Source organism: Monopterus albus, unplaced genomic scaffold (assembly GCF_001952655.1).
Source record: "Monopterus albus unplaced genomic scaffold, M_albus_1.0 scaffold253.1, whole genome shotgun sequence".
Lineage (NCBI taxonomy): Eukaryota > Metazoa > Chordata > Actinopteri > Synbranchiformes > Synbranchidae > Monopterus > Monopterus albus.
In genome coordinates, this window is record NW_018128133.1 from 484320 (window position 1) to 500493 (window position 16174).

A 16174-nucleotide genomic window follows, 5' to 3' on the forward strand; every position below is an offset into this window, starting at 1 on the left:
CTTTTACTTGACTATACTTAGTCTTTTAAATGAAAAAATAATCTAAATGTATTTCTGTCAATTCCAAATATTGATGGTTTTAGGTGTGTGTGTGTGTGTGTGTGTGTGTGTGTGTATACAGTAATAGGCATAAAAACACCTCAAGGCTGTGGCCTTTTTGTCTGGAAAGTAAAGTTTTATCACAATTTGAATATAGTGTACCATGGGCCCTAATGTGCTCAGACAAGTCGATGTCTAACACCCAGGAAATAAAGCACAGATCCACTAATCGCATTGATTTCCATCTGTTTTTTATTACGAGCCAGTGCCCGTTTGTTGATGGCTGCCCAAGCATTTGTTATAGGCACATTTTTTGGTATAAAGAATAAATAAAAGAGAGAATAGTAAACACAACAAGAAGAAAGACTGAGGATCAAACATATTTCCATTTGGTCACCTTGTTCTAGTCAGTGTTAAATATAGTCAGAAGCTTTTCTCATTAAACAGGAATCGGTGAGGATAGATCTGCTTTCTGTCACACTGAGCTGAGAAGGGACTTTTCCCTGAAGTTTGTCCGCTGTGGTAGTCGTACATGCAAGCAAACGCACGTGCTGCCACCACCAAAGGAGCTGCATGTGTGGCATAACCACGAATAAACCACATATGCATTCGCTGCCTTCAGTGTTAGTTGAAGTTTAAAAAGCAAAAACAAAAGACAGAAGTCAAACTCTGCAATATATAGCTAGAATGTCCATTTATAGCAATGAGCCTCTGTATTAGTCCACTCAGTTCCTGACTGCAGAGACAAGCTAGAAAGCATCATGAACCTTAGTCTCTTCTAATATCTCTACATTTCTACAGCTGGTCAGGCTGCAAGCACTGTGACAGTCACACGTTATATATTTATATAAGCAAATTATCTGAGGTGATGACTAAACTGTCACCAACCAACATTAATTTTGCTCTTGAAGGCTGTTTAAAGGGGACTGTAGCTCTGGGGTAAATTTACTGAAGATATTCAGGATGTAGTCACAGTCATCTCAGCTGGGAAACTTCAAATTTATAATAGAAAACCTGTGTCAGAGTATGAAAGGCATAGATACATGAAGGGTCTAGTGGAAAGTTTATTGTTTGCACTGAAATGTGGGATGCAGAGGTTTTGGAGCTTATGCACTAAAAGTCTGGATATCTCAGCTGCTGCAGCTTAAATTTTGCCCAGTCTGTTTTATTAAAGCTGCATTAATTGATTTTCTTGGCCACTTGGGGGCGGCACAGCAAGATGTAAACAAAGCATAGCCACCTTTTATTGGTGGTCTTTACCTCCACAGCTTCTCATTTACAGTACATACTGTAATTCTGTCCACCTGTTAAATACAAGTCACTCTTCTTTCCTGAGAGAAATACCGGGCTCTTTAGCTGCTAAATGCTCCACTGTGTTCTACAGCTGGCCACTAACTTTGTCTATCTGTGGTTTGGTGCTGAGCAGGTAGTGCACTGTGGATTTATCAGAGCATTTTTGTTCAGAGCAGCAAAGTTGATGACAGCAGTGAGAGTGAACCAAAACAGTGAAACTGCAGGTTTTAAAACCAAAGGATAAACTGGGAGAGGCTAAATGCTGAGGAGAACTGCAGAACTGAGTGACAGTGCTCTGTTTTCATCACTATGCGCAGTGTAAACCATTAGATCCATTGTTAACATCATAATATAAATTAGTGCAGCTGTAAGTCTCTTGTAAGTCCCACATCTTTATGGAAAACAATCGCTAAGGGTTCATTTGTGGAATGTAGACAAATATCATTTTAGTTAAATATAAACTCAACTTTCCAGATATTTAATCAGTATGTACAGTTGCCAGTACCATTTTTAGTGTATGTTTAATGTGGGCTGTCATCTACCTTTTCACACAAACACTACCCTCTTGTATACATTACAGATTCCTTAGATGATCACTGCAAATAGCTTTCCATGCAGGGGAAAGAGAGTCTGTTGCTGAGCTTTTTTGCATGACCCAATGATTGACTAATTCAGTAAATAAATATTTTCTGTCAGACTAATAAACTGAATTAATTTCATTCACTTAAAGGAGTTTACTGTCTCCGGGATAAACAGTTTGTCTTCATTACCTTTGAGGAGCCTTACATCACAAAAAGCAGTTCAGGCAAAGTAAAGATGTCTTTTATAGTATTTGATTCAAAGAAAGTATTTATGAAATTGAATGAAGATGTCTTTGATTTATTAGGGGCCCTGAGAGCCTTGTATTTTGTACATTGCTAATGTTCTCTTTCTGCCTGCATCAGACAACAGACTTCCATGGCAACTAAAGGCATATAGTATATCAGTATGAAAGCAGGCAACAGAGGAAAGGGAGGAGACTGTGTAGGAGTCAAAAATGAAAACATACATGCCATTTTACTATGCTCTATGCTTTGTTGCTAGGAGGGGAAAGGCGTCTGAGTGGACCAAAGTGTGTCAGAGGATGAGGAAACGCACTGGAACTAATCAGTCTTCCTGAGTCTCAGGCAGTGATATCTGCAGGGCTGAAGACAGGATGGAGTCCTGTAAACTGTGTCATTCACTGGCAGTTCCTGAGAGCCGGTCTGATACCGATATGCCTCTCTGTGTGTCTTTGATGTGAGCATGTGTTCTGTTTGTATACGCTGTGTAAAGTAAACCCACTTTTTGCTATATATTCTGTGTATGTGTAGTTATACGAGGCACACTGTGTAGTAGTTGTAGCACTTTACTTTAAATGGGGGCTGAATTAGGGCCTGAGTGGCTTCTTCATTCCACCACAGGAACTGATCTGCAGCTGAACAACTCCTCAAAATCTGAATGTTCTTTTCAGTTTGACAGTATGACATGGTTTCATGAACTGAGCCACTAACTCACACCAGAACAAGCCCGAACCTCTGGACATGGCAAATGAATCATGCAGTTTTGCCTGCATCAATAAAATAATGTTTATTATGGAGTCATGTTAAGATGACAGTGACTGAATTAATAAGAACTGTTCAGACTTGAGATTTTGAGACATAACACATGAACTCATAATATTACTCCAGTGTAACAAAACTTACATTTGCTCTTTATTGATAAAGGTCCTGTCACATTGCTCAAGGTCAAAAACATAAGCGATTCATATCTTCTTTTTCAGTTGTACATGAGATACCCTATGCACTATGATAATTGGTTTGGACATTTTGGTTTGATTGATTCATCTGAAATGAGGGTTTGTTATTCAGCAGATGAAAAACATCTTCCAGGAGCTGCAAAATAAATCATACATACAGTTTAACACAGATGGTGACTTCAGACCTCTTTACACATTATGGCTGTAAATCTTTCAACATAAAGCCACAGCTGGTATATAAGTGTGGATGCCTGAGAAATATATTACATGAAGAGTTGAGTGCCAAAGGGCATAACTTTACTAATTCTATCAGCTACCAAATCAACAGCGTTGATGTTTCCAGAACAGCTACCTTTCTTGTAACAGCTCTTGAGTTTGCTTTCATTCACTCACAGTTACACTCTAAACCAGGTTAGTTTTCTCTGGGTTTTGTTGTTATTCAGTTTGAATTGTTAGAACTACAAATGCCTGTTTATGATTAGAGGAATGGTCCATCTAGAAAAGTGCTAAAATGTCACTGTCACACATTAAATTCCTCATAAATTGGGAAGATTCGTGATGGGCCTTTACCCAGTAACATGTTCTGATACCGTTATTAGGGAATTATTATGAGGCTTCAGTGCTGTCTCTTTTGAACAGTTCAAGTCAAGGTTCAGCTGTCACACACTGAGCTCTGCCTTGAAGTGAGACTAAATGTTCAGTGCTTGACAGTATTCTCGTCTTCAGGCATCACTGCGCTGCTGGTAAGACTTTCCCATGGGGTTGGCAGAAAACACAGCTTGTACACGAGTGAACTCTCCTCCTCTTCAATCTCCTCCTCCTCCTCCTCCCTGTTTCTGTCTGTCCAGCAGAAGCAACACGCTGTAGAACAGAGCTCATCCCGAGTGGTAGACTCAGTCTGAAACGGGGCTACTGGCTGTTAATTAAATGGTGTATGCTGCAGCACAGGAAATGCCTTGTGGACTCTTGCCAGTCATTTAACGATTTGACTTCTCTGTGGATCTCACCGAGCGTGACAAGGAAAAAGTCAGTGGAATAACTGAAACTACGGGACACACTTTGTGCGTCAGGATGCCCGGTATAAACCAGCATTTCACATTGACAGCAGCGGCAGTTGTTGGTGAGTAAAACCAGAAAAGCAACAAGGCATTTGTGTTGATTCCTAGATGAAATAATGTGTGACAGGCGGAGATAGCGTCTTTTATACCTCGTTAAGGTCTCCAGCGCATCTTTACGCACACGCCAGGCAGGAACTCATCGCAGTCTGCGTAATTGACCGCCAAGCGACTAAAAGCATTCATTAGTTGTCTCACTAACGTTGCCCATTATAAGGCGGCAGCACCACAGTAGCCTTGTAAGCTGCTCCTCAATACTTTCCGTTGGTATTGCCCAGAGGTTATTTATTCTGACTGGTCAAACTGCAGAGCACTTATTGTTTCTATGTGCAGCTGTTTGGACTTAGAAGCCTGGCATTGCCTCATATAATAGAGACATTGAAGTCAGTCAAATAACTGCACGGTGTCTTAACTGAATGTTGGGCAAGAATGTGCAAATATTTCTGCAGTGCCATTTATTTTCTCCGTGTTTCTGCAGAGTTTGTACAGCATGCGTTATGCACAATAATGTCAGATCCTGTAACAGAACCAAGAATGAACCTTTCTCAAAATCATCAGTGATAATTGCATTTTAACTTTTAGAAGGTGAAAAGTGAAGCCAATATTGACACTACACCAGCTTTAAGAGGCAGCATCTGCAGTGTCAGGGTCTGCATCAGTAACTGATATCTGTGGGGAGTCCCTCTGGTGATGGGGCGTGATCTCAGCTTCAGCTCCAGAACAGCAGTAATGAATTAACTTCTAGGTCATGTCCAAGTAGTTCGAACATGAGGGAAAGTACCAGCAAAATTGGGTGAACCACTCCTCTGAGTTTGAAAGAAAGAAGAAGGAGAACAAAGTAAACAGTCCATGTTTCTTTTTAATTCTCAGATTCCTTTGCTTACATGTGAGATTGGCTTGTGATGATCATTAGAGGACTGAGTTAGAAATGAGTTGGAGATAAGTGTATGTGTAATAGACGATGAGCAGCAGCTCATAACAAATCACCAGCAGTAAGGTTTACCTGGCCCTTGCGACCCCTCTGCCGCCAACCCGCCCCACGTCACAGGTCCCCCTACCCCACCAAGCTTCTCCAATCAGGGTGCTGCAGGTCATCAGTGAACTCGACTCTGTCTGTGCACTTTCACGCTGATTGAATGAGGCTGGCTGCAATTACTGAACTGAACAGTGTTTGGTTATTGTTGCATGTCCAATTCTGCATGCTCCTGCTGGTGCTAAGTCAAGTAATGTAGTTGGAGCAGGCTGGGTATGACCTCAAGTGGGTTACACGGGTAAAAGGCCATACTGGGAGATCCCATGTTGTGCTATTGGAGCTACCTCTCCCTGCCTCAAAGGCCCAAATGTGGTTGATGTACTGGCATCTCTGTAAATTCTTAACAAAGATGGTGTACAGGTGGCTTGAGTTTGGTGCTGCAGAGAGGAGGGTTGTCTGGCTTCAATCAGCGGGCTGGAGGGACCAAGCGTACTATGGTCGTGAGCAGCATGAACAGCTTTACTTATGTCTAGGGTTACAGCTTCTGATTATTCTCATTTCCAGTTAATCTGCCAGTTATGTTTTTTTGTCTGACCCAGTGATCAAATCAAATCTCCCCAGAGCCCAAATCAAATTGAGATAATCAAATATTGTGATAATCAATTAATCATTTCAATTGTTTTTCAAACAAAAGTGTGATTCTCATGTTTGATAAATTGGATCCAGAAAATGCTTTTGCTCCCTACATAATCGATTAGGGCTGCAGCTAATGGTTATTTTCATCATATTTTAATCTGCTGAATATTTTCTTAATTAACCAATAAATTATTTGGTCCATAAATTATCAGAATACAGTAAAATCATGCCCAACGTTTTAGTTTTAGGACATTATGAAGTTTATGTGGTCTGTTCAGCTGGCTTGTCATGAAGCTAGAATATAGACTCAAACTTAACAAATGTATTTAACGTCTTAGTCTTTATGAGTATGTCTCCTACAAAGACGGAGAAAAGGGGCAAAGGGCTAGTTGAACACAAACTGATTTTAGATTCCTCCACATTCCTCTGAGGAACAGGATGTTGTTTTCCTGCTCTTTCTCACATCTCAGATTTGGGAATTTGCCTTTTCTCTACATTTGTTGCGAGCACACAGAAAGCTGCAGTGACCACAGCAGATGGCTAATTAATTGACAGCTGTAAGGTCAAGGGATGCAAGTCTCTGGATAGAATTTACAAGCCTAGCAAAATGAAACAGTGAACCCAGCCATTTCCATCATTAGCAATATGTCTTCTCCTCATCCTGTACCGTCTCTCCCGTCTTTCATTTGTATCAGCTCGATGCATGGGTCACAGCAATCAGTGCCAGTTTGACATAAACCTCCTTCTGGCAGGGGCAGGCAGGCTCCGTTGACTGTTAATCTATTCATTTCCTCTTCACTTGCATTCTGTTTGTTGAAGTGTTAGTTTTTAGCATTCTTTTTTTTCATCTTGTCAAGTGAAGCTGTTGTTTCAGTGTTCACAAGCTTAGACGGTGTGATTGTCTTGACTTGCAGCATTATAACTCTGTCAGAAATCTGTCTGTTATCATAACACCTCCTTTCAGTAAAAAACCAGAGACTACCACATAAATGTAAACAGGCTCAGAAACATCACAGGAGATGATAGTCACAACTATGAATGCCATTGTTCCTCAACATAAAACAAAGTGAACTAGACTTTTTTGCAGCATACTGGATGGTCAGAATACATTAAATACATGCAGTAAGTAGGGTGGAAAGAGCAGAGATTGGAAGCATGAGCAGTGACTGCTTGGTCTGCTTGACATTTTTCTGGTGCAAAAAATGAAGTAATACTTTTTATGGACAACAACCACAGTCATATTTTCTGTCAGAGGAAGATCGTGCTGCAGTGCTCACTTGCAGGACAGCAGCAACATCCTGCTGACATCCTGAGTTACAGAAATATACTCGAAGCTTATTTAACCAGAAAAAAAGTTTTGAAAGTTAATGACTTTATTGTAAAAGTGCATCTGCAGCAGGTTTTTCTCATAAATGTCCCGGCAGTGTATGGTTAGTACTATAAAAAGCATGTCTGCACACTCACTAACACTAGCTCGTGGATCACATTCTCAGTCTGACTGTGACAAAGTGTGGTTGATAAACTGGTGTTGTTCTCTAAGCACTGTGACCTTTGTTATCTGTCAGATATATAAGATAAGGTGTTATTTGGCATCAGTTAGTGGATTTTGATAATTTAATATGATACCACGTGATTATGTTAGCATTGTTTATACCTAGATTCCTCTTCAAAACAGGAAAGAGGCAAGTATAAATCAGGAGAACACAGATCTGTGGCTGGTTGGTGTGAAACAGCAAAATAGACAAGAGATGCAGTCACCTGAAACAATTCCTCTTTGTCCTGGTAAAAGATGAACTAGGAATAAAAGTGGGAGATATTTCCTTCACCTGACCTGACAGAGCTGGAGGCTTTAAACACAGAACAGAATAATGCTTTGCAGGTAGGACATGTGATGACAAAAAGATACAAGTTCACATTAGCAAATATTGCTGTGTTTAAATTTATTGAGCAGCTTGTGATTTAGTACTATCAGTTATGCAGCTCTTGATGGTTAAAACACCAATTTATGCTGTTGTGAGGGAAAAGAAAATGGTCAATGATAATGACTGTAAAACTGTGGCACCATCAAAGTGCACGCCCTGTAGAAACTGAAACTGCGTGGTCTGCCAAGTGAAAATATATGTCACAGGACATTTTATTCAAAACGTTTGCAAGTCAAGGAAACAGGCAGGTTATGGTGGCCATCAGCTAACAGATACCGGTGTAACTGAACAGTGCATATATGACCAGTAGTCCTCTTCATGTAAAGCCTAGTCTGTCCAAAGAGACTGCTGATGCACTTCTCTGAGCAGTGACCGACTCAAACGTCGGTAGGCCACTTGTTCTTCTACCTTTATATGCATAAAAATGGACAGAAAGAAGTTGTGTAAGAATAAGAACTCAGGTGAAAAGTTAATACCTGACCCCACCCAAATTCTGACATTGGATATGTGTCAGTAGAGGGGCTTTTGGACACTTTTTAACAATCTGACTTGCACTTTGTTTGAAGCACACTGCCCATATATGTTAGGGTGCGCTCGAACACAGAGTGAGCGAGCAGATAAAAAGCGGACCCAGGTGGCTGGCTTCGGTGCAAGCAGTGAGGTTTATTTACAGTGAAGGTAGTGACATATATACAGGAGGAGTAATGAGGTAGATGACCGGGTGTCGATCAGCAGCAGCAGAAAAACAGTCAGTGGTATGGTGGATGATGATGTACCGGGCTGCGGACGCAGAGGTCACTCCTGGGCTGGTCGAGGTGGAGGTGATGATGGCTGTAGACAGAAGAGCAGGGATAAACTGGGTAAGGGAGACTGTGCATCGACCTGTGAGGCGGTGGCTGGTGGTGTAGATTAAATCCAGGGGGGTCCAGAGGAGAGGTTCGAAGAGGAAGAAGACACTAGAGGGGCAGGATAACGCCTAGGGGGCTAACAAGGAATTCAGAGAAAAAACACAACCAGTGCAAGGGCTAGGCTAGTGTGAGGAAAAAGAAGAGAGGAAGGTGTAGCTGGGCAAACCTGACAATATATTACCTAGAGATAAGCAAACTAATGGTAGTTTTATTCACATCATTTTGGAGGCTGTTTCACACATGTGTCTAATGACTGACACATAAGAAACCCCAGTTAAATATCTGCAGCTATTTGTCACATATAAGTTCAGAGCAGAAACAGTTAGTTAGCTTAGCACAGGAAGCTCATTCAACTGTAGACCAGCTCATGCATCTTGTGTGCATGTAGAGGTGACTAATAGAGACAGGAAATTACGCATTGGATAAACACAAAGCTAAAGAGTATATAGTTCTTTGAAGAACACTGCTAGTTAAAAAAGCTGTTCAAAGATTTAGCGCCAAGCCCCTGAAACCACAAAGCCCACACACACGATTTAGTTTCATACTCTGTTGCCTCAACACACTTCAGATGTGCAACAACAATGTTGTTTACTTATTCCGTTGTCTGTGCAGCATGTGGCAACCATGAACCTAGCATCTGCACATGGGAAGATGTTCAAATTGAAGTAAAGCAGGTGTATGAGGTTGACCTACTGTGTATTAGACTTTTAAATTTTATTCATCCTTTTCAAAAGATACCTTTTAGTTTGAATCTTTGTTAAAATAATTGCTTTATTTGGCCAAGTATGTTACACACACAAGGAATTTGTTTCTGGTACAGAACTGAGGCAGCCATCTGCGGCGGCAACTCACACTGATGGCTCTAACCATCAGGGGCAACGGGGGGGTTCAGTGTCTTTCCCAAGGACACTTCGACATGTGGACTGCAGGCACCGAGATTTGAACCTCCAATCCTCTGGGTGGGAAACGACCGCCCTATCCACTGAACCAAATGACAAATACTGTACATTGTTCTCTAAGAAGAGAAACATTCAGCACGTACAATGGTGATATCACACCTAGATAGAGAGAGAGGCTGTTGAATTGGTCTAAAGCATTTCTCTAACTTGTCCTCACGGCCACAGTTTTTACTCCTTTGACATAAGTTTTTCAATGAATGCTCGACACATCTGTGCTCATCCTGACAGTAAAACTGTCATTCACAGAAGATGGACAGTCTTTCATGAATGGTGACTGTCGTTAATACACACCAGGGTTGGGTTCTGCCTCAGATGTGAGTCATCAGTGCATCATTACGCTGCCACTGCCGTAGCAGCAGGCAGGGATGTGATACAGAAATAAAAACCGAGGGCTGTCAAGCTGATGCTTGTGCCAAGCTTTTTCTTTTTAGTGACTGCAAATGTTAAGTCATCCTGAGGAGTGTTATGGATTCAACAGTAACACACAGAACCTAGCTCTTATTCTTGAAAACTGGGCATATACAGTAGATGTAATATGAGCATGTGTTGGTTCTTCTTTGGTTGTGAGCGAAAACAGTTAATGTGCCATTGGCTGACAGACTGGCTCTATGAGTGGCCTCTAGGCTCCAAGATAAACACAGATACTTGCATGGCGTAGTGAGATAAGTGCGAAATAATTCTCAAACATACTGCACACATTTTAGAGGAACTGATGCTGCATTTGTTAAAAAGGGCTTTAAGTAAACCCGTGAAGGGGCAGTATCACATATGGTGCCATCTCACATAGGTCTCTGCCCAAGGCCAAGCCATGCACAGACCCACACTGAACACATGAAAGCATTCAGCGTTAGTTTCATGCTTCATCACTCCTCACTCATCACCACAGATCAGTTTCAGTATTTTCAGCAGCATCCTCTTAACCCCTGAAACACTGGTATAATTGTTTCCATGCTGAATAAATATGGTATTTTAAGTTGAAAAAAAAAACATTAGTTTGATATTAGCTCTGAGAACATATTTAGCATATGTAATTTGCAACATCACAAGCAGGAGAGCACTCTTCACTCAGCCACACTACACAGATATTTTTCAGTCATGTGACATCTGGCACTACATAATTGTTGTGAAGCATCAGGGCCAAATTAGATAAAAGAGGCTGAGGAAATAGCAGCAGCAGGTCAGCCCATTAGGTAAAGAGGAAAGGACATTGTTGGGAGAGGAACGCTTTGAATGAGGCAATACGGAGTCAAAGGTGAGGATCATGTCAGAGAATTTGTTGTGTGGGGAGACTGCATTATCGCCAGTGGGAGAAGAGGAGTGGAAAGTGCAGAGGTTAACGGGGGAAAGGCAGCCATTGCTTCTGTTTTTCCTATAGGGAAGAGGTCTAGTTTTTTCTGTGGTTATAACTCAGCCAGTGTTACACTTTTCTCATTTCCCAATATTGACTTTAATTTGAAAAGCCATTCTGTTTTGCTACAGTTTGTGATAACACGATTTGCTATAAAACAGGATTCAGGCCTGTTAGAGCGACTTCCTTGTTTTGCCTGTGTGCCAGTGAGGCAGGTCTTGCCAGAAGAAACACACACACACACATACAGTACTTCTAGTCCGACCCTGGATATATGTGTTTCTATGCGTGTGTGTTTGCAGCAATGCTGCATCTGTGCAACAGGCCTGTCCCACCCTCCACCCCTCTGTTTCTCTCCCAGGCCAGCTACAGGCCTGAGCTATCCATCAACCTGGCATCATACAGGGAGCAGTGGAGCTGTGGCTTCCGCCTGGGGCAACATTTTCACTTTAACCTCTGCCACCAGAGGCCAACACGAGCGTCCATGCTAGTTGTGATGCTTGTCTCCCAGACAGAGGATTCATGGAAAAAAGCAGCTGTTGAAATGTTTCACTGTTAAAATATGTTTCAGTTTACATACTGTAGGTCAGAACGAGGCAGAATGTATAGGTAACCACGCCATGCTCACTATATGATGAGGATGATGAGGCCAGTTTCTTAGTTTAGGTTCATGTAATGGTGTTTTAGATAAACATCTTGGTTTATATTCAAAACAAGTTCACAGGAATTTCACAGGATTTTCCCACAGATGTAAAAAAAATATTATATTGATGATTATCAGCAGAAAGTTAATATTAAATAACCTATATATTGACATTTGGAGTAAAACCTCTCGACTGGAGCTGATGTGTTGGCACCGTTGTTGAGTCAAAGAGAGCAGCTGACATTTACAGTTGACGACTGCTGAAAACTTTCCCTTGTGTTTTATTTGGCTGAAAATATTTTCATGTTGCATGAAATAGTTTATTTATGTCCATTTATCTGCAAGGAGATGAGAAATGTTTTGTTCATTTTCCAAGCAAAAATAGAAACTGAGGTTTAGTAACTTGTCACACAGACGTTCTTTTAATGTCATGTGCAGGGGTGGAACCTGTTTCTCATAAGAAGGCTGCATCTCTGTGAAATGTTCACTTCTTGTCCCCTATGAAAGGAAGTGAAAGGCTGCTCCATGTGAAAGGAGTAGCATAATGTCAGCAGCAGAGAGGAAATACACATTATATTGAGAGGGGGACATGTGACAATGTCTTTATGGCCGCTGGTTATTTTTGGCCTGTAGATGTGAGAAAAGCCTGCCTTGTTTGACTTTATGTCTAGATTTCTAATCTGACCAGCTCACCCTACTCGTTTACAGTATTCAGAGTGAGTGTGCAAGTCCTGTGTAGTACTTTTCTTTGCTGTTCTTGAGTAGCCTTGAAAAAACAGTGGAGAAACAAAACATTGAGGGGAGCTGTGACCCTCCGTGAACACTTCTGTGTGTTTGACAGAGAGGGGGAGTGTGATGACTGGAGTGGCTTTCACCCCCGATGGGGTCATGTTCACACTGACAGGGATAGGTTCTTTTCTTTGAGCTTCAATCCACTGCAAGCCAGTATGTGTTTCACATTTGTAATTCCAGGTTTGGAAAGGGGCCCAGTGAACTGTAAAGTCGTGTTAAAAATCTCAGGTGATGATCCAACTCATGTTGATATGATCATACGTTCCTGTGGAAAGAACATGATGTTTTAAAAACAGCTAAATAAATGATCAGTGTAACATTGCTAAACAGAAAACACAAAGATTATTGGTGTTAAACTGTTCCACAACTTCCATAAGAAGGCAATTTCCAAGCCTCAAGTCATTTTAGTCCTGGAGAGTTTTAGGTTTGGAGTAACCAACTGAACAGGTTGATCAGATCCTTTGTTTCTCAGGCCACCACACTCAGCTGATGATATGTTTCCCATGTAACCATTACAGGTTTGATGATGTTTATTTAACAGTTTGATAGTTGAATCGAAATACTAGTGTTTTTATTGTCAGTTGATGCGTTCATCTATTTTTACATTTTTTAAATTAATTCATTCATTTATTTTTGTGTGTTTTATATACTTTAGACTGTGTGCTCAAGTCTTTGCTTGTTTTACATGTTACCTGTCTGCAAGACATATTACCCCCTGGAGACAATAATGTCAATGTTGACAGATATCTGCCCCTGATTCCAGTCTGCTAAGCTAAGCTTAGCTAAGCTACTTGCCCTCTGGCTCCAGCTCCATACCTCAGGCATCGCAGTGAGAGTGGTATTGATCCTCTTGTTTAACTTTTCGACAGAAAGCGAATAAGCGTATTTCTAAAAACCTTTCCTTTAAGAGTAGTCCTTTTCTGGAAATGTCCAGATTAGCATGATGATTAAAAACAAGACAGTGTGCCTGACACCAAGCTAATTCTCAATTGATTTTTCTATATATTTATGGCATCGATCCACCTAAACGGCAGACACTGAGCTAGAAGCACTTTGCATCCATGTGTTCCTGCACTACCAACGAAAGTTTAACAACATAAGTGGATAGGTCAAATCATTGCGTGTTGGTCTGTTAAGTGGGAGCCTGCTATGAGCCTCTATAGCACTACAACTTTGTAAAACTTTAATTAGACTATTACAGTTGTAATGGTTGCGGTTTATTATACAAAACATTTTATTTAAAATGAGATACATTTAAGTGTGTCAGATTTGTTGCTAGGAAGAGTTACAGGAAATTGTTGTCTGCACAGAATAGGTGATGTTACACTTCCTTTAAAAGATTATTTGCTTTCACTGACTTTGCAAAATAAACCTGTGGTGATGTTTTAAGAAGTTAACTCAAAAACTTGTAGTTATATTAGTTTTTCTCACTGTTTCTCTCATAACATGCATGCTTACTTTTCCATGTTGCTTATTGATTCTGGAGGCAGGTCACTCTTTGACCCATGGGTGTGTGTATTTTTAGTTCGTCCAAAAGTGTTTGATGTTTCCCAGAAGCCTCCACATCCCAGCTTCTCTCTATATGTTACACTGTTGTGATCAGCAGATTTAGCAGATGTGCTACGCGTATGTGTCTGTCGGACAGATATGGTTAGGAGGGTGTCAACCACCCCTGCATTACAGAGAGGGAATTTCGAGAGACGAAAGCTTTGATAGCTGTCAGGGGGGATGATGTCATGTGTGGGTCTCAGCCTGTAAGCCTGCATGTTTTCTGCAACAGTGGGAAAAAAGAGCTCCAGATAATACATCTGGAAGGTTCAGAGAGTGACACAGTTGAGTTTATGTGTTCAGTCAATGAATGAAGGGGTGCATGAAGAGAGGCACATGGGAATGCTGGAATGGTAGGTAGGAGAGAAGGAGGGACAAAGATAAATGGAAGGAAGAAATAATAAAGATGAATGATGTTCTTGAGGGACAGGAGAATGAATTAATGAATGGGAGGGGACGAGGAAGTGGTTTGTGTAGTGGAAAGGGAGGGGTTTTTTTTAACACTAGCGCTCTAGAGATGGCACTGTCAGTCTGTCAGTCCACTACTTTTCTTCAGACTGAAATATCTCAGTGACTGTAGGATTGCCTGCCATGAAATTTTCTACAACATTCATGATCCCCAGAGGATGGAACCTACTGGCTGTGATGATCCACTTACTTTGTTCAAGTGGCAGTATGAGTTTGATATTTTGAATTATTGTGAAATTTGGTCGAGTCATTCATATTCCCCTCAGGATAAATCCTTTGCTGATCCACTGCAGCTACAGCAATGTGCTTTGCTGACACACAGCTCCCAGCTGATAGTTAAACCAGGCAGCCACAGAAACTGGGCAGCTGCAGACAACAACTTTGTGTAATGTTCACAACTTTATGCTGCAGTGTTCATCACCACAGCTGCCACACACTGAGCAGAGAAAGCCATACTGCTACTTCTTTGTTCATTAGATGGCAAGGGCATCAGTTTGTGTTATCATTTTTGTGGTCAGCAGACTTGTGCACAATCACGACGTAAAGTGCGTGTGAATGTCAGATCTTTGGTTTTGTTAAGCCACATGAATAGCTGGACACAGACAACTTAAGGTCTGGGAAGAGGGGGGTCTCCAAAGCTCTTGGACCATCTGAGCACTTCAGACCAGGGGTGTTTCTCAAGTCTCTTATGTGATTGTACCTTGATCCTCGCTGAACTTCCAAGTCTCTTAGTCCGAGGATGCGCCAGACCATCCTTTTAGGAGGTTTTTTTTTATTATCAATGAACATGTCCCTTTATCAGAAATCAATTGGTGATTGGACACTTCAGATGAAGGATCGGATGAAAGGACATCTCATGTCGTCAATAACGTGTTTCCTTGATTCCTTTCTGTTCACGTTTTCCCTGCACCTTGCATCTTAGTCCTGCCCACGTAAGATGCAAAGAAAAGACGCAAGTGATCCATATAATATACTTGCAAAACACCCCACATCATATTTGCTTTATTATGCAAAAGAGAGTGAACTACTCTCATTGGACATCATGTTTAAATAAAGACTGGGTGAATGTATGTCTTATACAGGCATTATCACTAAAGTTCAAAGCAATCTTGCTTTTTGTGTTCTCCTCTGCACATAAAGATACAAACACACCTACGTTCATGACCTCCTGTGACAGTGTACGCCCACATGCTGCATAGTTGCCAAGAAAGAAACAGCCAAATGAGAAAATTAAGCCAAAGTCAGCAGAGCGCTAACCTGTCAGAACTGTAGCTTGTGAGTGATTGGAGTGGAGCTGGCGCACATAGACAAGAAGAATTTGAAGACCAGTCTGAAAAATAGACAGTCAGAGGGTTGTCATGGGAAACCACTATAGAGAAGCTGAGAAAGAAATGCAGTGGAGAAGAAAAACACATAAAGATAAAAGAACAAAGGGTGAAATCTGGAAATATTTCAGTTTTTTTTTTCATGGTTGCCTGTGATCATGCCAGAATATGAAGTAAACCTTCTTCAGTAAGGTCTGTTGTTAAATGCCAGCACATGGTGCGTGAAAGCTGAGGTCCCACTCAAAGCTCTTTCTGGCCTTAGTCCTTTGACTCAAACACCAGTCTATTATCATAACATTAATTAACTCATTCTTTTACTCCACCTGATGTGTCATTGACCTTATCCAGTCTCTCAGCTACTACAAACGATTGTTTATACTTAAATTCAGGGGATTTGTTGGAATTGTCTGTCATGGATCAGGTTAACA

General features: G+C 41.1%; 1 protein-coding gene across 1 annotated transcript in view; it reads left to right on the forward strand.

Annotated features, from left to right (window-relative positions):
- The first annotated feature begins 3960 nt into the window (after window positions 1-3960).
- itga1 (integrin, alpha 1) overlaps window positions 3961-16174 on the forward strand; it is a 46548-nt gene continuing 34334 nt past the window's right edge. Inside the window, exon 1 of the mRNA XM_020621153.1 lies at window positions 3961-4229. Within this exon, the coding sequence (XP_020476809.1) occupies window positions 4181-4229 (49 nt within the window). The 5' untranslated portion in view covers window positions 3961-4180. The remainder of the gene's footprint in view (window positions 4230-16174) is intronic.